Source organism: Mobula hypostoma, chromosome 1, assembly GCF_963921235.1.
Source record: "Mobula hypostoma chromosome 1, sMobHyp1.1, whole genome shotgun sequence".
NCBI classification, from domain to species: Eukaryota; Metazoa; Chordata; class Chondrichthyes; order Myliobatiformes; family Myliobatidae; genus Mobula; species Mobula hypostoma.
In genome coordinates, this window is record NC_086097.1 from 101,514,953 (window position 1) to 101,541,457 (window position 26,505).

The 26,505-nt window shown below is 43.0% G+C and overlaps 1 protein-coding gene across 2 annotated transcripts in view; it reads right to left on the bottom strand.

The window, feature by feature from the left end:
* The window catches only part of slc39a9 (solute carrier family 39 member 9), a 55,860-nt gene that overhangs the window by 13,512 nt on the left and 15,843 nt on the right, over positions 1 to 26,505 (bottom strand). For both annotated transcript variants that reach the window (XM_063053912.1, XM_063053902.1), the window contains exons 2-3: positions 26,114 to 26,222; positions 9,111 to 9,299 (exon numbers count right to left, since the gene is read on the bottom strand). In XM_063053912.1, the coding sequence (XP_062909982.1) occupies positions 9,111 to 9,299; positions 26,114 to 26,222 (298 nt within the window). The remainder of the gene's footprint in view (positions 1 to 9,110; positions 9,300 to 26,113; positions 26,223 to 26,505) is intronic.

A 26,505-nucleotide genomic window follows, 5' to 3' on the forward strand; every position in this document is an offset into this window, starting at 1 on the left:
TAGAAGCCATAACCCCGACCCTTCTCGTAAATGACCAGCAAAATGTTTCTCACCTCAAGACGTGTTGCAACCCTACTGTACCACTTGAAGAGAAACACTATTAGTAACTCTGATGCCGATTAGGAACTCCCAAAGTTATTACCAACTTTTAATAACCATTAAACAGCAAAGTATTAATCTGTCTTTCAACACCCTGAATCTTTCATTTGGATAAACAACTGCAAAATCTAACATTCTGTTGAAAGAGTATCTGTTACTGTTGTACTGGATGGGAATATTATGTCAGAGCAATTTACTAACTAGACTATGAAATGCCTCTGTAGAAAGTGTTTTCACACCAATATAAAACATTTGTGAGTTTGTACAGAAAATTATTAAATAAGACCATAAGACATAGGAGCAAAATTAGGCTATTTGGCCCATCAAGTCTGCTCCACCATTTCGTCATGGCTGATCCATTTACCCTCTCAGTCTCAATCTCCTGCCTTCTCCCCATATCCTTTCATGCCCCGACTAATCAAGAATCCATCAATCTTTGTAAATGTATCCAATGACTTGGCCTTCACAGCAGCCTGTGGCAACAAATTCCACAGATCCACCACTCACTGGCTAAAGAAATTCCTTTGTCAGGCAAGCTTTTCTCTTACAGAAACCATGCTGATCATGTGCCTCCAAGTCTCCTGAAACCACATCCTTAACAATTGACTCCATCATTTTCCCAACCACTGAGGTCAGACTAATTGGCCTATAATTTCCTTTCTTCTGCCTCTCTCCCTTCTTAAAGATTGGAGTGACATTTGCAATTTTTTTATTTGTCCAGAACCATGCCAGAATTCATTGATTCTTGAAAGATCACTACTAATGCCTCTTCAATCTCTTTCAGCACTCTGAGGTTCTTTCAGCACTCTGAGGCGTATACCATCTGGTCCAGGTGACTCATTCAGTTTTAGATAACTAACTTTACACAGGTGGTGGTCTCATTACCTCCAGACACAATTCCAACCACCCCCCCCCCACATCCTTTCACTCATTGAGCAGCAAAATGTAAGGGTTATGGCTGGCAATTACACATAGGGTTTCTCCCCTCGAGACACAACTGCAACCCTGCTGTACCACTTGAACAAAAACACTCTTAGTAACTTTGATATCAACCTTCAGACCTTACAGTTTCCAAAGAACCTTCTCCCTGGTAATGACAACTTCACACACTTCTGCCCCTGACACTTTCGAACTTCCAGCATACTGCTAGTATCTTCACAGTGAAGACCGATGCAAAATAGTTATTCCATTCATCCGCCATTTCCTTGCCCACCATTACTACCTCTCCAGCATTGTTTTCCAGTGGTCCGATATCTATTCTCTCCTCTCTTTTACACTTCAGGTAGCTGAAGAAACTTTTGGTATCCTCTTTCATATTATTCACCATCTTAACTTCATATTCCATCCTTTCCTTCCTTATGACTTTTTCAAAATTGTCTTCTGTTGGTTTTTAAAAGCTTCCCAATCCTCTAACTTCCTACTAATTTTGCCCTATTATATGCCCCCTCTTTGGCTTTTATGTTGGCTTTGACATCTCTTGTTAACCATGGTTATTATGTCATCCTGCCTTTAGAACATTTCTTCCTCTTTGGGATGTATATATCCTGTGCCTTCCGTATTACTCCCAGGTATTCCAACCATTGGAAAATTCCACTGGCAGGGATGACGGCAAAGCATCAGTCAATTCCGGCCAGCTCCTTGCTCATGCCTCTGTAACTCCCTTTACTCCACTGTAATACTGATACATCCAACTTTAGCTTTGCCTTCTCAAATTTTTCTCAAAAATATCATTGAAATAGCATCAAGATTTATAGGATTAAATTTCAAAGATTGATTGCTTGGCCTGTAAACCTTTAAGCTGAGCTCGTCAATTTCATCGACTTTACTTCAAACTTCCACCCAGCCCTCAAATTCACGGTCTATCTCGGACACCTCTCTCCCCTTTCTCGATCTCCATCTCTGGAGACAGACTCTCCGCTGACATCTTCTACAAGCCCACTGACTCTCATAACTACCTCGACTATACCTCTTCCCACCCCGCCACATGCAAAAATGCCATTCCCCATTCCTCCGTCTCCGCTGCATCTGCTCCCAGGATGAGGCTTTCCATTCTTGGACATCTCAAATGTCCTCTTTCTTTAAGGATCGTGGTTTCCCTTCTACGGTGATCCTCACCCGCATCTCCTCCATTTCCCGCACTTCGGCCCTTACCCCATCTTCCTGCCACCACAACAGGCACAGAGTTCCCCTTGTCCTCACCTACCACCCCACCAGCCTCTGGATCCAGCACATTATCCTCCGCAACTTCCACCACCTTCAACAGGATCCCACCACTAAGCACATCTTTCCCTCTCCACCCCTCGCCGCTTTCCGCAGGGATCGATCCCTCCACGACTCACTTATCCGCACATCCATCCCCACGGATCTCCCACCCAGCACTTATCCCTGTAAGCGTAAGTGCTACACCTGTCCCTACACCTCCTCTCTTACCACCATTCAGGGCCCCAAACAGTCCTTCCAGGTGAGGCAACACTTCACTTGTGAATCTGTTGGGGTCATCTATTGCATCCGGTGCTCCCGGTGCGGCCTCCTGTACATCGGTGAAACCCGACGCAGATTGGGGGACCGCTTCGTCGAGCACCTCCACTCCGTCCGCCACAACAGACAGGATCTCCCGGTAGCCACCCACTTCAACTCTGCTTCCCATTCTCATTCAGATATGTCCATACATGGCCTCCTCTACTTCCATGAGGAGGCTAAACTCAGGTTGGAGGAGCAACACCTCATATACCGTCTAAGTAGTCTCCAGCCGCTTGGTATGAACATAGAATTCTCCAACTTTCGGTAATTCCCTCCCCCTCCCTTCCTCTATCCCTATTTTACATCACCTCCCTCATAGTTCTGCCTCCTTCTACTACTTCGCATTGTTCTCCTGCCAATCACCTCCCTGCTTCCTCTCCCCCACCCCTCTGTCTTTAAAATTACTGTTTTTTTCAACTACCAGCATTCTTCAAACCCTCCCCAAAGTTCTTCCTCAGTCCTGATGAAGGGTTTCGGCCTGAAACGTCAACTAATCTTTTCAACTGATGCTGACTGACCTGTTGAGTTCCTCCAGTGCATTGTGAGTGTTCCTAAGATTTTACAGGTTCCATTTAACCTTTGCTACACTTGCGTTAAAGCAAGAATACCCTTTCCTGGGTAAAAGGACCTAAACAGACCAACGTCCTATATAAATACAAGCAAAACTTCATATTTTTAAATTCCAGACTTTTCATAACAAATACTGAGTTCTCATAACATTTACCTTACTCTAATTACTTACTGTATCAACATATTAACATTAACACGTTGATGTATATACAAGAGCACTCGAGGGGCATCGGAACACTAATATTACCCAATTTGTCAAGTTCCATGTCTCCATAGTTTGTAAAAGTGAACAGTCTGTTCTCCCTGTATTATATTCCATCTGCCACCTACCTGTCAAAATTCCAATGTAGCCTCATCAACTACCTTTATAGTTATCACTGCACCATCAGTAATTTTGGGAAAAAAAAGTTATGCAGCGAGATCCTGGTACGGGTCCTGGCAGTTCACCACTATTTGCAACCTGCCAAACCAAAAATCAACCACTTATTCCTACTCTCTTCTGTTAATTAATTTTCTATTTATTGAAATCCTTGCTTCCCCCGATCCTCCACTCAGACTACCATATCCCAAATCCCATGCTTCCAACAAATATCCTTTCTTTCTGCTATTTTTATCCCATCCACTATTACCATCTCCAATCCATTTTCCCCATCTCTCAAATATGCTGAAACTAGATCCTATTTACAGCCACATCTATAGAATGGCTCCTACCAAACACAATTCTTTGCAACTTAATAGATCATCAGTTTTATTGGTAATACTTCAATCTTTTCCCACCTCCTTACAGCCCCCAAAGCAACACAGAATACTGTTAATTGTTTTACTTCGACTCTTCACTAAAATCTTGCCAAATTACAGCTTTTAACAGCTACTGTATTACTCCTATTCCTTTGGAAATGACTCCCACTATTGATGAGATGCTAAATTGTTAATGCAGTCACTGACCACCCTTATATATGATTATGAAGACACGCAGTCCTCTTTTATCGTCATTTAATAATGCATGCATTAAGAAATGATACAATATTTCCTCCCGTGTGATATCACAAAACACAGGACAGACCAAGACTGAAAAAAACTAACAAAACCACATAATTATAACATCTAGTTACAACAGTGCAACAATAGCATAACTTGATGAAGAAGTCCATGAGCACAGCAAAAGTTCAAAGTCTCTCAAATGTCCCACATCTCACACAGACGGGAGAAGGAAGAAAAACTCTCCCTGCCATACCCGACCACGGTCCGACTCTGAGTCATCGAAAACTTCAAGCTCTGAGCGCCATCTCTATCCGAACGATTCGACCTCCATCTCAGTCGCCAACAGCAGGCAAAGCCGGGGATTTTGGGGCCTTCCCTCCGAAAGAGTCCCGACTGCGCAGTAACGACAGCAGCGAACGAGCGTTTCAGAAATTTTTCCAGATGTTCTTCTGTGCTTTCACGTCTGTCTCCATCAAATCAGAATTGTCCATGACCCCTATTTAACGGATACGATATCATTTTTCACCAGAGGGCTGCGCACGCGCAGCGCGCTGCTCTCTCTCCTCCTGCCAATATAAAGGTCTGATCAACTGCTCCACTTTTGAATTGACATTATGCCTAGTTTGAGTAATTTTCTTTTTCTGGTAAGACACAGGCAACCCTAACAAGGACAGCATTATGCCCCAATCTGAAATTATGAAGTTTGTTTGTGCCTCCCCACCCTGCTCCCCCAGAGTGTAGTTAGGGTCAATTGTATTGTGGATTCAGGACATTATTACATACACATAAATATTAACACTTTTTTTTTTAAATGACAACTGGTTAATTTCATTGTCACCATTACATCCACTGCCTTTTAAAAAAAATTCCAGACTTAGTGAATTCAAATTCCTTCACTGGTGGAGCAAGCACTCTTAACTCTGAAACCAATGCAATAACACTACACTTCCGTTCGAGAAGTTCCTTGCTTCTGAAACCCACTTGAAGGGCCCCTTTGCTATTGGAGCCCATTAAAATAGAGCAGCTTCTCCTTTCCCCAGTAATGACATTATTATGCTGCAAGCTGAAACCAGGTATTCCACAATGCTTTTTATGAGGTAAATTAAACAGCATTGACTCAGCATGCCAATGCAAACGTGAAGACAACCAGCCACAGCCTCAACTTTTAGGAGCTTAAGGAGATTCTAACAAACTTCCACAGACGCACTGTTGAAAGTATCCTGAACAGTTCTATTGTAGCCTGATATAGCAATTCAAATGCATAGAAATACCAGAGGCTTTAAAGAGTAGTGGTCATAGCCCACTCTATCACAGGCGACAGCTTTCCCACCACCGACAAGAAGTGATGCCTCAAGAAGGCAGGATCTATCAACAGTCCCTGCCATCTGAGCTACTGTCAGGCAGGAGGTACAAAAGCTGAAACCCACACCACTATGTTCAGGATTAACTCGTTTCCTGCAATTATCAGGTTCTTGAATTGACCTACCTAACCCTACCTTAACAACAGAACAATACAGATCAACCCTTGCACTTCTATGGAATTGTATCCGATTGTGTCTTTTTTGCACTTGGGTTTATTATTGCCATGTGTACCAAAGCAGAATGAAAAACTTATCTTCAATACTGTTCATACATATCAGTTTATTACAACAATGTACTGAGGTAGTACAAGGTAAAACAAAATGCGGTATAGAATGTTATGGTTAAAGAGAAAGTGCAGTGCAGATGATAAGGTGCAAAGGGTAGATTGTGAAGTCAAGGGCCCATCTTATCCCTAGTATTAAAACTCACATCAGACCATTCAATAATCTTATGCCTTTCAGCTCAGTGCTATGCACTTTCTGGCTTCTGTACTTTCTGCACAATGGGAGTGGGGGCGAAAAGAGAACATTCAGGGGGAGTGGGGACTTTGATTATGTTGGCTGCTTTACTGAAGCAGTGAGAAGCATATACAGAGTAAATGGAGCAGAGGCTGGTTTCTGTGAAGCACTGAGCTACAGTTGCAAGAAAAAGATTGTGAATTTTGCAATTACCCTGTTTTTTGCATTAATTACACATAAAATGTGGTCTGATTTTCATCCAAGTCACAATAATAGGCAAACACAATCTGCCTAAACTAGTAACACATAAACAATTCTACTTCTTCTCATCAATATTTAAACAATCACAGTCTAAAGTATGTGAACCTCTGGGGTAATGCTTTCTACAAAAGCTATTTGGAGTCGGGTGTTCCAATCAATGAGATGAGATTGGAGGTGTGGGTTGTAGAGGTGCCCTGTCCTATAAAAAAGACAGACTAAATCAGGTTACTGACAGAGCCTGCTCATCTCAAGAAAGATCTGTTTATGTGCACCATGCCTCGATCAAAATAACCTTCAAAGGAAGAACTTTAGAAGAAGAATTGTAGAGATGCATGAAGCTGGAAAAGGCTACAAAAGCATTTTTAAAGAACCGAGTGTTCATCAGTCCATAGCAAGAGAAACTGTCTACAAATAGAGGAAATTCAGTACACTCCCTAGGAGTGGGAGTCCTGCAAAGATGCCACCAAGAGCAGAGGTACAACGCTGAAGGAGGTGAAAAAGAACCCAAGGATACCAGGAAAAGACCTGCAAAAATCTCTAGAACTTGCTGAAGTTTCTGTTTACATGTCTACTATAAGAAAAACACTGAACAAGAATGTTCATAGAAGGACACCACATAGGCGGAGGTGAAGTCATGATGGCGCAAAATTGCAACTCCTTCATGTTCATCTATGAAAACAGCTTAATTTCTACCTTTGATGTCTCTCCTTTTCACTTTCAGGGTGGATAGGGTTCTCTTGAAGATCCTGACCTGGAGTTACACTCAGACTTCAGTTCTTTGCATTGGTGAGACATGCTCTCAGTGTTTCATGACTGGCCACCTTTCAATATCCCAAGGACATGGCTTAGAAGACGAGCGCATCTTCGCGGTTCCGAGGTTTCACAACCATGTGGATGGGCTGATTTTAAGCTGGCGCCGTCTACTGAGGAGTCACAGGAGACAACGGAACATCAGACCCACTTGGAGTACTGTGCTCAATTCTGGTCGCCTCACTATAGGAAGGACGCAGAAACCATAGAAAGGGTGCAGTGGAGATTTAGAAGGATGCTGCCTGGATTGGGGAGCATGCCTTATGAGAATTGGTTGAGTGAACTCAGCCTTTTCTCCTTGGAGCCTCGGAGGATGAGAGGTGACTTGACCGAGGTGCACAAGATAATGAGAGGCTTTGATCATGTGGATAGTCAGAGGCTTTTCCTCCAGGGCTGAAATGGCTAGCACGAAAGGGCATAGTTTTAAGGTGCTTGGAAGTAGGTACAGGAGATGTCAGGGGTAAGTTAGTAAGTTAGTTAATTATTTTTTATATAAACGCAGAGAGTGGTGAGTGCGTGGAATAGGCTGCCGGAGGTGGTGCTGAAGGTGGAAACGATAGGGTCTTTTAAGAGACTCCTGGATGGCTACATGGAGCTTAGAAAAATAGAGGGCTATGGGTAAAGCCTAGGTGGTTCTAAGATACGGACATGTTCGGCACAGCTTTGTGGACCGAAGGGCCTGTATTGTGCTGTATGCTTTCTATGTTTCTACCAGGAACAGCAAACTGAGACGGGAAACTCTGTGAGCTGTGCTCTGTCTTGTTGGTTGTTGAGAAATTGTTGCTGATTCTCAGGTCACAGAGCTTAGGGGAAAAAAGCAACATGACAGACTTTCAACTCTGTAAGTCAGCCAGTTGTTTTGTTATGGTCCCCTCCTCCCCACTGTGAAAGGGGACACCTCTTTTTCCCTTTATTAGGGAGAGAGAGCCTATGGCAGGTTGAATTGTTGGGTGAACAATTAGTTGTTGTTGTACTGCAGATCATGGTCTTTATTGGGGGCCTTGCTATTGCACGCTTGGTGGGTGGAGGGTGCTGATGCTTCTTCTGTGGAAGTGGGTGATTGCTTGGCTGCTGCTTGTGCGTGTAAGAAGGGAGTTGGGGGGCTTTGGGGGTTCTAACATATAACTGTCATTCATTTTTTTGGGGCACTCTTCTGTTTTCATGGATGCCTGCTAAGGAAATGAATTTCAGGATGTAAATCGTATACAATTTGGATATTAAATAGAACTGTTAAACTACTGAAACTGCTGCACTCCAAAAAAAAAAGCATTGCTGCACGCTCAAATTTGCAGAAGACCAGCTGGATGTTCCACAATGCTTCTGAAACAATGTTCTATGGACAGATGAGACAGAAGTTGAACTTTCTAGCAGAAGTGCACACCGTTATGTTTAGAGGAAAAGGGACACTGCACACCAACACCAAAACTTCATCTCAATCGTGAAGCATGGTGGAAGGAGCATTATGGTTTGGCGCTGCTTTGCTGTCTCAGGGCCTGGACAGCCTGCAATCATTGAGGGAACAATGAATTCAAAATTGTATCACAATATTTTACAGGAATATGTCAGTACAGTGGTCCATCACCTGAAACTTAATAGAAGTTGGATGATGCAACAAGACAACGATCTGAAACACTAGAGTAAATCAATAACAGAATGGTAAAAAAGGAAATTCGTGTTTTGGAATGGCCAAATCAGAATACAGACCTTAGTCCAATTGAAATGCTGTGGCATGACCTGAAGAGGTCTGTTCATGCAAAGTATCCCAGAAATATTGATGAACTGCAACAGTTTAGTATGGATGCTACACTTGATTAGTGTGGATTTTGAACTTTACTCCAGTGTTTCTTAGCAAGCCATTCTTTAACCTTTTGGCTGATCCCAACAAACTAAACATGAAGCCTCCTAAACCTCCAATGAGCAACACAGAACTAGAAAAATTGCATAACTACAGGCACATTGACTGCCACACTGACATTTTGGATCCTAGACATTTCATTGTGTTGCATTACATTATTCCTCAGAGCAGTCCTGAGATTTTGTGGCTCTTACCATCACTGGAGTGTACATGAGAGCTTCCTATCTGATCCACTAGAAGCATAAAAACAAATCCAAGGACTAGTGAAACACCAATGTATGCATGCAAAGTAACATGCTCGTGATCGTGGTTGGTCTCTGCTGACTGTCCTGTCTTCAATGGATCTTCTGCTTTCCCCACTTCATCGCCATGGACATGCTTATCTAAAAAGTAAATAAATAAAATAAATCAGTAACATAGTGATTCTGCAGCTGCTGGAAATCCAGAGCAACACATACAAAATGCTGGATGAACTCAGCAAGTCAGGCAACATCCATGGAGAGGAATAAACAGTCAACATTTCAGGCCTAGACACTTCATCAGAACTGGAACGGAAGGGGGAAAATACAGGTGTCCCCCACTTTTCGAACGTTTGCTTTATTAAACCTCACCGTTACGAAAGACATAGTTATCTGTTTTCGCTAATAGAAGGTGTTTTCACTGTTACGAAAAAGCAGCACGCGAAAAAAGGCAGCACGCGCCCCAAGCAGCCGCTCTCCCCCGGATTCGGAACTGCATTCTCGCCGGCATTGCTTAAACATGTGCCTGTTAGCAAGATGAGTTCTAAGGCATCAGACAAGCCTAAAAGAGCTCGTAACGGTGTTACACTTAGCATAAAACTAGACATAATTAAGCATTTCAATCGTGGTGAACGAAGCAAAGACAAAGTGAGTTTGGCTTGTGGAAGTTGACCAAGATGATGTTGAAGAGGTTTTGGCATCTCATGACCAAGAACTGATAGATGAAGAGCTGATGCAATTGGAAGAGGAAAAGATAACAATCGAAACCGAATGCAATAGCAAACAGACCGAAAGTGAAGTCGTGAAGCAACTGCGTGAGATTTTCACTGCAATGATAAAGTACGACTTTAATTTTGAAAGGGTATGTTAGTTTAGGGCATATTTGCAAGATGATTTGAGTGCTTACAAAGAACTATATGATAGAAAAATGCACTAAGCTAAGTAGTCAAGCATACTGTCGTTTTTCAAGCCTTCCACATCAGCCACAGCAGATGACGAACCTCAACCTTCGACATCGAGGCAGGCAGACATAGAAGAAGATGACCTGCCTGCCCTGATGGAAACAGACGATGAGATGACACACCAGTGTCCCACCACCCCAAGCCCCGGCCTGCGGACAGATACCGATCTGTGAAGAATGCAGCAGTAGCTGGGACACACCCAGCACATCTTTAAGAAAAAAAGCTGAAATAAACAAGCTAATTAATTAGGTGCCGCCTGGCACGTAATTAATTAGCTTGTTTGTTTTGGCTTTCCTTTTCTTAAAGATGTGTTGGGTGCGTCCCGGCTACCGCTGGACCACTGCATGCTTCGCAGATAGGTATCGGTTCGTTGCCCAGAGGGTGGAGGCCACTGCACCCGACTCAGCCTAACACACCATCATCAGTGTGCTCGATGTCTTTCCCGATTCCCATAAGTGATACTACATCGTACATACATTATTTCTACTTTATATAGGCTGTGTATTTTTATGTGTTATTTGGTATGATTTGGTAGCTTCATAGCTTAAAGGTTACCGGAGAGCGCTTGCGCCGTGTTTCTGCCGAAAGCGCATGCGTGAGATTTTCGCTACGGAGAACAGTGCGGCAATGATTGTGAAAAAGTATTTCTACTTTATATAGGCTGTGTATTCATCATATCATTCCTGCTTTTACTATATATTACTGTTATTTTAGGTTTTATGTGTTATTTGACATGATTTGGTAGGTTATTTTTTGGGTCTGCGAACGCTCACAAATTTTTCCCATATAAATTAATGGTAATTGCTTCTTTGCTTTACGACATTCCGGCTTACAAACCATTTCATAGGAACGCTCTACCTTCGGATGGTGAGGGAAACCTGTACTAGAATCACAGGTGTAGTCTTGGGATTTATTAATCCAATTTCTACTGCTAAAAGCAGAATATTGAAATTTTCCATGCATGTGGGAATCTGGAGGAGGAGAAGATGGCGGCGCGACGCAGCGGCCACTCCGGTGAATGATATCTGTAATCTGTCAAGTGCTGTGCACAATCCTGATTTGATGGAGACAGACGTGAGAGAACGGAGGAACATCTGGAGAAACTTCTGAAATGTCTTTCTCGCTGCCGCTGCTACTGTGTGATCCAGAATCTCCGGAGGGGAAGGCCCTGAGTCCTCGGCTTTGCTTGTTGCGTGGCGGCCGGAGCGAGGTCGAAGCGCTCGGCAGAGATGGTGTCGGTGCCTGGAGGTTTATGGCAGGGAGAGTTTCTCCCTTCTGCCACCTGCTATCGGGACTATCGGGAGTCGATCAGAACTCTGAGACTTTTTTTTTTACCGTGCCTATGATCTGTTCTTTATCAAATTATGGTATTGCTTTGCACTGCTGTAACTATATATTATATTTATGTGGTCTTGTCAGTGTTAGTCTTTGGTTTGTCCTGTTTTTTTTGTGACATCACTCTGGAGGAACATTGTACCATTTCTTAATGCATGCATTTCTAAATGACAATAAGTGTCCTCATAATCTAATCTGAAAAGTCAGTTTATAAACCTTTTCCATACCTTCTTTAATTTTCCAAGTCAACCAGCATTGCAAATTCACCAAATTACAGAAATCCTTATGATAGTTTAGAATATGCAACAATCCTATACAGTACAGGTGACAAAGGTCAAAAGACTGCCATATCCTTCTGCTGTTTTGTGACTATAGCAGACATAGCATGCTACAGTTCAGTTGTTCTATCAGATCCCAAGGCTGAGTAATCCAACAATAGAGGGAATGGGTTCCTGCTACTCAGCATTTTAAAAACTATCCTCACTACTGCATCCATATTACAATCTAGAATTCACTACTTTAGAAGAAGCAGCTTTAATACTAACTAACAATAGGATAATGGACAGAAACTTAAAGGGAAGATATCATGGCAACACAAAAGACAGTCAGGGCAGCAATAATTGATTAATACCCATTAAGGTTGGTGACCACAATTCTGCAAGAAGATGAGATTGTTTGTGTGTACAAGTCAGATATACACTATATAATTCTCTGGAGAAAATGCCACTTCATTGGGAGACCAATAGTTGTGCTTCCCCCAATACTTTCTAAGTAAACTGTCTGTTCGTGTACAAGGAACAGATTACGTCACCTTTGACTCATTGACTCTGATACTTGGAAAGGAAAGAACCTGCAAGGCTAGCAAGAAGGAAGAAGCTAACAGTTATTTCTTTCGGAGCAGGTGCAGAAATGATGGGCTGAGCAATCTTCCATCCTGTGAGGCTTTGATTTTCAATAAGTATAAACAAAGGAAACTTGGGCTGTTTTCAGGAGCCGTAGAAACCGCCCATTGCAGTGTACTCCATTTATAATAATGGGAGTGTCATGACAATGTGCAAATGCAAGCATTAATAGAAGCATAGAACCATAGAAATCCTACAGCACAATACAGGCCCTTCGGCTCACGATGCTGTGCTGCACATTTACTTGTTTTTAGAAATGACCTAGGGTTATCCATATCCCTCTAATCTTCTAATTAGAGTCACTTAAAAGACCCTATCATATCTGCCTCCACCACTGTCGCCGGCAGCCCATTCCACGCACTCACCACTCTCTGCGTAAAAAAACTAACCCTGACATCTCCTCTGTACCTGCTTCCAAGCACCTTAAAACTGTGCCTTCTTGTGTTAGCCATTTCAGCCGTTGGAAAAAGCCTCTGACTATCCACACGGTCAATGCCTCTCAACAGTAATAAAGAAACTTAGTACATCAACCTTTTGTCCTGATAAGAGCTTCATCAAAAGTGACTATTCCTCATGCATTATCTGGTAGCTTTGGTAAATTGCTTAGGTTTGCTATTTTACTTTAATTAAAGCTACACACAATGACACTGACTTGGATTACTTTGTTCAGTGTAAATTATGTTGGGCATCATTGAAGCAATGTAGAGCAGAAGCCAAGAATGCAGGGTGGAAATAGGATGGAAAATTAAGTGACACACAACTGGAAAATCAGACTCATCCTATAGACTCAGCAGGGGTATTCTATAAAGCAGTCAACTTGACCTCTGTTTAATTACTCTGGCACACTCACCGTGGAGCTGGTCATGGAAGCTAGGGAATCCAGAACAAGAATGGTGATGAACTGAAACATATATGAAAGAGGATGTGCTGGTGGTCTTGAGGTGTACAAAGGTGGATAAATCTCCAGGACATGACCAAGTGTAAACCAAGGCAAGACATGGGCAGTGAATGACACGGGCATTTGGAAGTACTGTTGAACAGTGACACCTTGGGGTACAACTACAGTTCCTGAAAGCGGCAGCACAGGTAGACAAGGTGAAGGTGGCATGCTTGCCTTTAATCGGACAGTGCACTGAGTACAGAAACTGTCACGTCATGGTACAAGAGACTGACCTGGAATATTGTGTTCAAGCTCATTGTCATTTGACTATACATATATACAACCAAACTCAACAATGTTTTGGGCCCTTCATCTACAACGCTTCTGGTAACTGTCACAATAGGGGTGAGGATGACCACAATGATTCTCTCAACTGTTTTTACTGCCCTCGGTAGTGTCTTTAGTTTAATAGGTATGTGTCGTCCTTGTTTCCATACTATAGGAATAATTTGATTAAGCTAGAAAATATTCGCGTGGCTGGGACTGCTTTCTGTGGAGCGAAAAAGGCTGAGAAGTGGTCTTATACAGGTTTATAAAGTCAAGAGAGACACAAGTTGTATTGTCACTATCTTTTTCCTGGTTAGGGAAGTCTATAAGTAAAGGGCATAGATCTAAAAGATTTAAACAGAACCCGAGGTACAGGTTTTACCACATACCAGTTAACGAGTCTATGGAACGAGCTACCAGAGTACGTGGCATGGCAGGTACAATTGCAATGTTTAAATGACACTGAACAAGTACATAACTAGGAAAAGTATAGAGTGAGAGGGACTAAATGCAGGGAAATGGGACAAGTTCAGCAACATATCTTAGTCGCATGGATGAGTTGGGCCAAGGAGCATCTTTCCATGGTACATAATGTAGAGGATATCACATCACGAGCACCATATTTAATACACTGGAATAAGTGCTAGTGAATTTCTGCTTCATCTGGAAGAGCTGTTTTAGTTTGAAGAACGAATGGGAAATGGGGAAAGGAGAGACAGAGGTATAGAGGACATATATTGCAACCCCTGTATTGGTGTGAGATGGGAGGTTGCTGCTGATATCAGAAGTTGGTGGAAATTGTGGAGGGTGATCTATCAGAAACAGAAGCTGATGCAGCAAAAGGCAGGAAGGGGTACCTTATTCTCATTCTAGCTGAGAACAGCTGACAGAAATACAGGAAACGTGGTTAAGCCCTGTCAGCTATGGGAGAAAGGGAAATATTGGCTAAAGAGCAGGAAAGACATCCTAGAGGCACTGTTAGAAAGTCTTATCATCAGAAAAGATACAGCAGAAAGACTTGGAGAATTGAATGAGGTTCTTACAGGAAGCAGGGTTGGTGGTGGTGCATTCCATATAACTGCAGTGCCTTGTAAAACTATTCAGCCCCCAGCCTTTTGTTCACATAAATGAGTATTACAACCAGGGATTTTGATCAAAGTAACTGAGAATTTTGATTTGTGAATCACATGATCCTTTTTTCGCACAGTAGAACTCAAACAGGGAAAAGTGTAAGCATGAAAAACTAAAACTTCAAAACCTGAGATGTCAGTAGTTCAAAAGTATTCATCCATCTTTTCTCAGTACTTAGTTGAACCACATTTCACAGCTATTACAGCCAGTAGTAGTGCTTTATGAATAAGTCTCCATTAGCTTTGCACAACATGAAGGAGCAGCATCGTCAATTCCTCCTTGAAAAATTGTTTAAACTGTGCCAGATTAGTTAGGGAGTAGAAGTGGACAGCATTCTTGAGGTCTTGCTAGAGATGTTTGATCAGATTAAGGTCAGGACACAGACTCAGCCACTCAAGGACATTAATTTTCTTCATTTAAAGCCACCCCATGGTTGCTCTGGCAGTGTGCTTTGGGTGGTTGTCCTGCTGAAACACAACCTTTCTCGCCAGTTTAAGCTTTCTGGCAGAGGCTTGTAGATTTTTATCCAGGTTCTCTCTGTATTTAGCAGCATTCATCTTCCCATCAATCCTAACCAGATTTCCAGACCCTGCTGCTGAAAAGCATCCCCATAGCATGAAGCTACCTCCGCTGTACTTTCCATTAAGGATGGTTGATGTGCAGTATGAATTTATGCTTAGTGTTGAGGCCCAAAAGTTCAACTTCAGCCTCATCCAACCACTAACCCATCTTCCACATCTTTACAGTATCTCCTAAGTGACACTTTGCAAAGTCTTTACAGGCAAGGATATGCCAGGGCTTCTTCCTTGCCACTCTTCCATAAATATCTTTTTTGTACAAGACCTTAGAGATTGTGGAGCCATGAACTTCATCTCCAGTTGCAGCTACTGACTATTGCAGATCACTCAGAGTGACTGTTGGCATCACAGTAGCCTCTCTTACAAGAGCCATTTTTCTCTGGCGACTAAGTTTAGAGGGGCAGCCTGACCTAGGCAGTGTTGTTGTGTATTCATATTTTTTCCCACTTTTCACGATGGACTGAACTGAGCTCCAAACCATGTTCAGTATCTTTGAGATAGTGTTGTACCCGTCCCCAGATTTGTGCTTCTCTATTATCATTTCCCTGACTTATCATGAATGCTCTATTGCTTCATTTTGGTTTGGCCTGTTGAAAAACTACCATACTGTTGGACCTTACAGACAGAGGGAGTGTTTATTCAGGAGATTCTCCAGTTTTCTACATCAACAAATTGGGTGAGCTAGAAAGGTAATAGACAGTATTGCACCTGAGAGAAGTGACCTTAGTAATTACAAAGGAGATGAATACTTCTTCAAATTCACAATTTTGGTTTTTTACGTTTAGTAAATTGTTGACAGGTTTTGAAATTTTTCTTTTGATTTTGATGTGCACGCTGTTTTTTTGGTAATTTATTTTTAGCTCAAAAATCCTACTTAAATATACATTAAATTTAGTAAGGGCCTTTTATGCCCTTACTAATCAGGAATCTATCAACTTCCACTTTAAACATACCTAATGACTGCCTCCACAGCTGCCTGTGGCAATGAGTTCAACAGATTCACCACGCTTAGACTAAAGAAATTCCACCTCATCTCTGTTTTAAAGGGATGTTCTTGTATACTGATGCAGTGCCCTCTGATCGTAGACTCCTGCTTTTTTTGAGCAGCAGCCAATTGGAGATCCTAAGCATGAGAAGATGTTGCTCACTCACATTCAATGATTGAGTACACAAGACCTCCAGTGTCCCTAACACCTACACCTGTGAGAAGTGCTTTCAGCTGCAGCTTCTAACACTCTGCAGTAAGGAGCTGGAACTGGAACTGGATGAAGTCCAGATCATTCAGGAGACTGAAGGGATAATAGATAGGATGTATAGAGAGAGATAGTTACACTCAAGGTGCAGGCCACAGGTAACTGAGAGACAATCAGGAAGGGGAAAGAAGTGAAGAGTACCCCTGTGGCTATCCCCTTCAAAAGATATATCTCTTTGGATGCAGTTGGGAGGGGAGGGAGGGATGATCTTGTAATATAATGTTAAGAAGTTAGCATCTCGCAGGCCTCTTGTGACCCTGGCTATTTTGTAAGGGTCATAGTGGCTAAGACCTTGGCGAGTAGGGTAAAGGAAAACCCCAAGGCATTCTTCAATTATGTGAAGAAAAAAAGGATGACAGGAGTGAAGGTAGGACCGATTAGAGATAAAGGTGGGAAGATGTGCCTGGAGGCTGTGGAAGTGAGCGAGGTCCTCAATGAATACTTCTCTTCGGTGTTCACCAATGATCGGGAACTTGATGACGGTGAGGACAATATGAGTGAGGTTGATGTTCTGGAGCATGCTGATATTAAGGGAGAGGAGGTGTTGGAGTTGTTAAAATACATTAGGATGGATAAGTCCCCGGGGCCTGACGGAATATTCCCCCAGCTGCTCCACGATGCGAGAGAAAAGATTGCTGAGCCTCTGGCTAGGATCTTTATGTCCTCGTTGTCCACGGGAATTGTACCGGAGGACTGGAGGGAGGCGAATGTTGTTCCCTTGTTCAAAAAAGGTAGTAGGGATAGTCCGGGTAATTATAGACCAGCGAGCCTTACATCTGTGGTGGGAAAGTTGTTGGAAAAGATTCTTAGAGATAGGATCTATAGGCATTTAGAAAATCATGGTCTGATCAGGGACAGTCACATGGCTTTGTGAAGGGCAGATCGTGTCTAACAAGCCTGATAAGAGTTCTTTGAGGAGGTGACCAGGCAAATAGATGAGGGTAGTGCAGTGGATGTGATCTATATGGATTTTAGTAAGGCATTTGACAAGGTTCCACACGGTAGGCTTATTCAGAAAGTTAGAAGGCATGGGATCCAGGGAAGTTTGGCCAGGTGGATTCGAATTGGCTTGCCTGCAGAAGGCAGAGGGTGGTGGTGGAGGGAGTACATTCAGATTGGAGGATTGTGACTAGTGGTGTCCCACAAGGATCTGTTCTGGGACCTCTACTTTTCGTGATTTTTATTAATGACCTGGATGTGGGGGTAGAAGGGTGGGTTGGCAAGTTTGCAGACGATACAAAGGTTGGTGGTGTTGTAGATAGTGTAGAGGATTGTCAAAGATTGCAGAGAGACATTGATAGGATGCAGAAGTGGGCTGAGAAGTGGCAGATGGAGTTCAACCCAGAGAAGTGTGAGGTGGTGCACTTTGGAAGGACAAACTCCAAGGCAGAGTACAAAGTAAATGGCAGGATACTTGGTAGTGTGGAGGAGCAGAAGGATCTCGGGGTATATGTCCACAGATCCCTGAAAGTTGCCTCACAGGTGGATAGGGTAGTTAAGAAAGCTTATGGGGTGTTAGCTTTCATAAGTCGAGGGATAGAGTTTAAGAGTCGCGATGTAATGATGCAGCTCTATAAAACTCTGGTTAGGCCACATTTGGAGTATTGTGTCCAGTTCTGGTCACCTCACTATAGGAAGGATGTGGAAGCATTGGAAAGGGTACAGAGGAGATTTACCGGGATGCTGCCTGGTTTAGAAAGTATGCATTATGATCAGAGATTAAGGGAGCTAGGGCTTTACTCTTTGGAGAGAAGGAGGATGAGAGGAGACATGATAGAGGTGTACAAGATAATAAGAGGAATAGATAGAGTGGATAGCCAGCTCCTCTTCCCCAGGGCACCACTGCTCAATACAAGAGGACATGGCTTTAAGGTAAGGGGTGGGAAGTTCAAGGGGGATATTAGAGGAACGTTTTTTACTCAGAGAGTGGTTGGTGCGTGGAATGCACTGCCTGAGTCAGTGGTGGAGGCAGATACACTAGTGAAGTTTAAGAGACTACTAGACAGGTATATGGAGGAATCTAAGGTGGGGCTTATATGGGAGGCAGGGTTTGAAGGTCGGCACAACATTGTGGGCCGAAGGGCCTGTACTGTGTTGTACTATTCTATGTCCTATGTTCTATGTAAGACTTTGACAAAAAGCATAGAAGCACAAGTGTTTCTGAGCGGGTGATATTATTCTGGGTATGCGACCCATGTAACTTCAGTCCCTGCTTAATAACAACTTGTACAATTGTTTGATTAACTGCTGTAAGAAACATAGCGCTTGCTATATAAGCATTATAATGAATGCTTGTTTCAAGGGTGGGAAGCTCTGAGGGGTAAGCCTATGTCTGGTTGTTCCCAGACATAAAGGTAGTTAAGCTGTTACACGAACAATTTATGGCTGATAAGTTAAACAAAACTCATCTGTACAGAAACTAAGGGGGTGAACCCACCAATATCTGTGTACGTGACTGCACTGTATTTGCTTCAGAAGCCAAAGACCCCTGGAGCAGCCCAAGAGAGTGCTTAAGGAGGGTTCTCTCTGGTAACTTGCTAATAAAGAGTTAAAGTTACATTCACCGTAGTACGTGGTGTCTTTGCATTGGGTAAATCGAAAGAAGTTTACAGCAACCTAGCAGAGGAAAGTCACAGCGGTCAGGTCTCTGGCCCTGAGTCCGGCTCTGTGACTCAGAAGGGTGAGGCAGGGGAGAAGAGGCATGTCATGGTGGTAGAAGATTCGTTAGCTAGGAAACAGAAAGGAGGTTCTGTGGGCGAGAACGAAATTCAGAATCAGAATCAGATTTATTATCACCAGCATGTGACATGAAATTTGTTAACTTAGCAGCAACAGTACAATGCAATACATAATATAGAAGAAAAAAACTAAATAATAATAAATCAATTACAGTATAGGTATATTGAAGAAATTTTAAAATTATGCAAAAAACAGAAATACCATAGATTAAAAAAAAAAGTGAGTAGTGTCCAAGGGCTCAATGTCCATTTAGGATTTGGATGGCAGAGGGGAAGAAGCTGTTCCTGAATCACTGAGTGTGTGCCTTCAGGCTTCTGTACCTCCTACCTGATGGTAACAGTGAGAAAAGGGCATGCCCTGGGTGCTGGAGGTCCTTAATAATGGAGCCGCCTTTCTGAAACACTGCTCCTTGACGATGTCCTGGGTACTTTGTAGGCTAGTACCCAAGATGGAGCTGACTAGATTTACAATCCTCTGCAGCTTCTTTCGGTCCTGTGCAGTAGCTCCCTCCATACCAGACAGTGATGCAGGCTGTCAAAATGCTCTCCATTGTACATCTATAGATACTTTTGACTGTATTTGTTGACATACTAAATCTCTTCAAACATTGTCTTTCCTTCTTTATATTTGCATCGATATGTTGGGACCAGGTTAGATCCTCAGATCTTGACATCCAGGAACTTGAAACTGCTCACACTCTCTAATTCTGATCCCTCGATTAGGATTGGTATCTGTTCCTTCATCTTACCCTTCCTGAAGTCCACAATCAGCTCTTTCGTCTTACCGACACAGAGTGCCAGGTTGTTGCTGTGACACCACTCCACCAGTTGGCATCTCACTCCTGTACACCCTCTCGTCAGCACCTAAGACTCTACCAACAATGGTTGTATCATCAAATTTATAGATGGCATTTGAGCTATGCCTAGCCACAAAGTCAGGGGTATATAGAGAGTAGAGCAGTGGACTAAACACACACCCCTGAGGTGCACCAGTGTTGATTGTCAGCGAGGAGATGTTATCACCAATCCGCACAGACCTCAGATGATATGTTGCCTCTTGGGTGCCAGGGTCTGGGATATCTCAGATCAAGTCCTCAGCATTCTCAAATAGGAGGGTGAACAGGGTCGTGGTCCATGTAGGTACCAATGACATGGAGAGGATCAGTGATGAGGTTCTACATAGGGAGTTCAAGGAGTTAGGTGTTAAGTTAAAAGGCAGGACCTCCAGGGCTATGATCTCAGGACTGTTATTCATACCATGTGCTAGTGAGGCCAGAACAAGGAGGACTATACAGTTTAATACGTGGCTAAGGAGTTGATGCAGGAGGGAGGGCATCAGATTTTTGGATCATTGGGCTGTCTTCCAGGGAGGTGGGACCTGTAGAGAAGGGATGGTTTGTACCTGAACTGGAAGCTGTCTTCCTGCACGCGAGCTGAGCTCGTTGACTTTATTAACTTTGCCTCCAACTTTCACCCTGTCCTCAAGTTTACCTGGTCCATTTCCGACACCTCCCTCCCCTTTCTAGATCTTTCTGTCTCCATTTCTGGAGACAGCTTATCCACTGATGTCTACTATAAGCCTACTGACTCTCACAGCTATCCGGACTATTCCTCTTCTCACCCTGTCTCTTGCAAAAATGCCATCCCCTTCCAGCAATTCCTCCGTCTCCACCGCATCTGCTCTCAGGATGAGGCTTTTCATTCCAGGACGAGGGAGATGTCCTCCTTTTTTAAAGAAAGGGGCCTTCCTTCCTCCACCATCAACTCTGCTCTCAAATGCACCTTCCCCATTTCATGCACATCTGCTCTCACTTCATCCTCCCGCCACCCCACTAGGAATAGGGTTCCCCTGGTCCTCACCTACCACCCCACCAGCCTCCGGGTCCAACATATTATTCTCCGCAACTTCCGCCACCTCCAACGGGATCCCACCACTAAGCACATCTTTCCCTCCTCCCCCCCCGCTTTACGCAGGGATCGCTCCCTACGCGACTCCCTTGTCCATTCGTCCCCCCCATCCCTCCCCACTGATCTCCCTCCTGGCACTTACCCTTGTAAGTGGAACAAGTGCTACACATGCCCTTACACTTCCTCCTTTACCACCATTCAGGGCCCCAAACAGTCCTTCCAGGTGAGGCAACACTTCACATGAGAGTCGGCTGGGGTGATATACTGCGTCTGGTGCTCCCAATGTGGCCTTCTATATATTGGCGAGACCCGACACAGACTGGGAGATTGTTTTGCTGAACACCTATGCTCTGTCCGCCAGAGAAAGCAGGATCTCCCAGTGGCTACACATTTTAATTCCACATCCGATTCCCATTCTGACATGTCTATCCACGGCCTCCTGTACTGTAAAGATGAAGCCACACTCAGGTTGGAGGAACAACATCTTATATTCCGTCTGGGTAGCCTCCAACTTGATGGCATGAACACTGACTTCTCTAACTTCCGCTAATGCCCCACCTCCCTCTCGTACCCCATCTGTTATTTATTTTTATACACACATTCTTTCTCTCACTCTCCTTTTTCTCCCTCTGTCCCTCTGACTATACCCCTTGCCCATCCTCTGGGATTTCCCCCCCCCCTTTTCCTTCTCCCTGGGCCTCCTGTCCCATGATCCTCTCATATCCCTTTTGCCAATCACCTGTCCAGTTCTTGGCTCCATCCCTCCCCCTCCTGTCTTCTCCTATCATTTTGGATCTCCCCCTCCTCCTCCCACTTTCAAATCTCTTACTAGCTCTTCCTTCAGTTAGTCCTGACGAAGGGTCTCGGCCTGAAATGTCTACTGTACCTCTTCCTAGAGATACTGCCTGGCCTGCTGCGTTCACCAGCAACTTTGATGTGTGTTGCTTGAATTTCCAGCATCTGCAGAATTCCTCGTGTTTGAGCTTTAGGGAACCTTGTTCCCCCGCCCCCGCTCCCAAGAGATATTGAGGCCCTGGTTAAGAAAAAAAAGAGATGCATAGCAGATATAGGTGGGTAGGAACAAATGAGGTACTTACGGATTATAAGAAATGCAGGAGAACATTTAAGAAAGATATCAGGAGGACTAAAAAAAGGGCACGAGGTTGCTTTCACAGACAAGGTGAAGGTGAATCCTAAGGGTTTCTACAGATACATTAGGCATCCGTTAGTCTCGTGAGACCATAGATTTGCGCCTTGGAAGGGTTCCAAGGTGCAGGCCTGGGCAAGGTTGTATGGAAGACCGGCAGTTGCCCATGCTGCAAGTCTCTCCTCTCCATGCCACCAATGTTGTCCAAAGAAAGGGCATTAGACAGATACATTAAGAGCAAAAGGATTGCAAGGGACAAAATTAGTCCTCTGGAAAATCAGAATGGTAATCCATGCGTGGACCCAAAAGAGATGGGGGAGATCTTAAATGGATTTTTTGCATCTGTATTTACTCAGGAAAAGAACACTACAGAAGTTAGGCAAAGCAGCATCAACTTCATGGACGCTACACAGATTACAGAGAAGGTGTTTGCTCTTTTGGTGTAAATTAGGGTGGATAAATCCCCAGGGACAGAAAAGGTGTTCCTTCAGACCCTGTGGGAGGCAAGTGCAGAAATTTAAAATCATCCTTAGTGACAGCTGAGGTACCAGAGGATTGGAGGATAGCTAATGGTGTTTCACTGTTCAAGAAAGGCTCTAAAAGTAAACTAGGAAATTATAGGCTGATAATCCTGACATCAGTCGTGGTTAAGTTATCAGAAGCTATTCTAAGGTACCAGATAGGAGTATTTGGATGAACTTGGACTGATTAGGGATAGTCAGCAAGGCTTTGTGTGTGGTAGGTCACGTCTAACCAGTACTTTATTTTTTTCGAGGAAGTTACTAGGAAAGTTGATGAAGGCAAGGCAGTGGATGTTGTCTACATGGACTTTAGCAAGACATTTGACAAGGTCCCACGTGGGAGGTTGGGCAAGAAGGTTCAGTCGCTCAGCATGCAAAATTAAGTAGAAAATTGCATTAGAAATTGGCTTTGTGGGAGAAGCCAAGCGGTAGTAGATGGTTGCCTCTCTGATTGGAGGCCTGTGACTAGTGGAATGCTGCAGGAATCGGTACTGTGTCTATTGTTGTTTGTCATCTATATAAATGATATTGATGATAATGTGGTTAACTGGATCAGCAAATTTGCGGATGACACCAAAACTCAGGGTGTAATGGACAGCGAGGAAGGCAATCGAGGCTTGTAGCAGGATCTGGACTAGCTGGTAAAATGGGCTGTAAAATGGCAGATGAAATTTAATGCAGAAAAAGACCTACAGAAATCTTTAGAACTTGCAACAGTCTGTTCACGTGTCTACTATAAGAAAAACACTGAACAAGAATGTTGTTCATGGAAGGACATCATGGAGGAAAATTACTGCTCTCCAAAAAAAAACATTATTGCGTGTCTCAAGTTTGCAAAAGACCACCTGGATGTCCCACAATTCTTCTGAGACAATGTTCTGTGGACAGATGAGATAAAAGTTGAACATTCTGGCAGAAATGCACACCAATATGTTTGGAGGAAAAAGGGCACTGCACACACCAAAGCCAAAACCTCATCCCAACTGTGAAGCACGGTAGAAGGAACATCATGGTTTGCGGTTACTTTGCTGCCTCAGGGCCTGGGCAGCCTGCAGTCATTGAAGGAACAATGAATTCAAAATTGTATCAAAACAGTTTACAGGAGAATGTAAGGGTAGTGGTCCATCACCTGAAGCTTAATAGAAGTTGGATAATGCAATAAGACAATGATGAAACACAAAAGTAAATCAACAATAGAAAGGTTTAAAAAAAAAAGAAAATTTCTGTTTCGGAATGGTCAAGTCAGAGTGCAGACCTTAACCCAATTGAGATGCTGTAGCATGACCTGAAGAGGGCTGCTCATGCAAGATATCCCAGAAATATTAATAAACTGAAACAGTTTTGTATGGAGGAATGGTCTAAAATACCCCCTCACTGTTGTGCAAGTCTCATCAGCAATTACAGGAAATGTTTGGTGGAGGTTACTGCTGCTAAAGGAGGTTCTAACAGTTAATAAATACAAGGATTCCATACTTTTTCCAGCCTGGACTGTGAATGATTAACCAATGTGTTCAATGAAGACATGAAAAATACAATTGTTTGTGTATTATCAGCTTAGGCAGATTGTGTTTGTCTATTATTGTGACTTGCATGAAGATCAGACCACATTTTATGAGTAATTAATGCAGAAAACAAATTTACAAATTTTTTCTTGCAACTGTAAATAAGGATGAAAGTGTAGAGAGAAAATGTACAAGTATTTTGCCGGGACTGAGTTATAAGGGAAAATTGAATAGGTTAGGAATTTATTCCTTGGAACATAGAAAACTGAGGGAAGATTTGATAGAGGTATACAAAATTATGAGAGTTATAGATAGGGTAAATGTAAACAGGCTTGGGCCTACAACTAGAGGTCATGGGTTAAGGGTGAAAGGTTTAAGGAGAACATGAGGGAAACTTCATTCAAAGGGTTCTGAGAGTGTAGATCGAGCTGTCAGTGCAAGAAGTACATATGAGATCAAATTCAACATTTTAGAGTAGTTAGAGTATGTACATAAATGGTAGGGATATGGAAGCTGAAGGGAGTAGGCAGTTTAAATGGTTTAGCACTGGCTAGATAGGCTGAAAGACCTGTTTCTATGCTGTACTCTTCTGACTCTCTATGACTGACCATAGGCAACATCCTCTCCATTCTATCTAGACCTTTCAATATTCCATGGTCTCAATGAGCTATTCAGCCCTTCAAGTCTTCTCCGCCATTCCACTGTGGCTGATTTGCTGTCCTTCTCAACACCATTCTCCTACCTTCTACCCGTAACCTTTAAAACCCTTAGTACCTGAGATCAGTTGTGGAAGATTACAGCAGAGAGTACAGATTGGCTGCTGATCATTAACCTGAAATGGTGATAGATACGAGGAAAAGCAAATATGCCTCAAAGTAGGAACAAGATGAAAATTGGCAACAAAGGCAATTAAATTTTCTATTTCCATTAGGTGTACAGGCAGCAGTAAAATTTCAAACTGTCAAATGCTAACTGAATTATGTTTATACCCTGGTAAAATTACCAATTATTCTCTCATCTCAATGGATTAATACATATCATCTCTACTTGCTAAGAGACTAATACAGCTAATTTATCTACTGCGAAGTGAACCTTACTTGGCTCTGGTTGGCAGTTTTGCAGAGAACCACCCTGCAGTTCCATTTAACTGACTTGCGTACACTTGCAAGAGAACAATGAAGTCAAAATGAGCTGGGGGTTGTTCTGTACTAACTCTAGATAAGCTTCGGACATTAACACTAGGGCCTGAAGTGTTGAAGCCAGGGGCCAGACCCACCTTGCACAAAGTCCCCTCAGCTTTACATTGGCCATAGATGATTTAAGGAGCAAACCTCATTCACTGAAGGCAGTTGCTGACCTCGAGTACAAAGTGCACAGAAATGGGTGTAATTTTAAAATTTTGCTTACTTTAATTTTTTTGGTTAAATTGTAATACTTCAAAGTTGTTTAAATTATTTATTATTGTTTTGTCAGTTCTTTTTAGTATTTACCAACTGAAATCAGTTCCAAGTCCTTTGGCAACACTATTGTCCAAAGTCTATCTAGGATCAGGGCTCAGGATCAGCTTTTAACAACAAGTTACCTCTTGTGGCCCACACCACTTCACAGGAGCACTCTCAGACATGGCTAACTCACCATATCCTTAGAGATTAAATTACTAGTTGTACTCTGGACTCAGATGGATCACTCTCGTTAACTTTACAGAACTTCATAGACCATTCAATTACCTTTATTAAAGGCCTTCCCAACATTGGGCTTGGAATCTAAGACTTACCGTGCAGAGCATCCTCATAGAGTGCATGAACCCCTTCTGGAACGATGACTGCTAAAGCGGTGCCACACAGAAGACCAGCACCAAGAACTGTCACCAACTTCAATCTTTCCTGGAGAGAAATAGGCAAAAATTTTATTGGCATCCTGAAACCTGCAAGGATGAAATTATAGATAAAAAGGCCATGCCATCTGTGGTAGCAGTAAATGGAATTATTTCCTACCTTTGTAATAGCTAGACTCACAGCAGTACAGCATGGAAACAGGCCCTTCAGTCCAACTCATCCATGCTGACCCCATTTACCTCTAAACCCCACCAGTCCATGTAATCATCAAAAGGTTTTTTAATGCTCTTATTGTATCTACCTCAAGCACTGGCAATTTATTCCACATTTG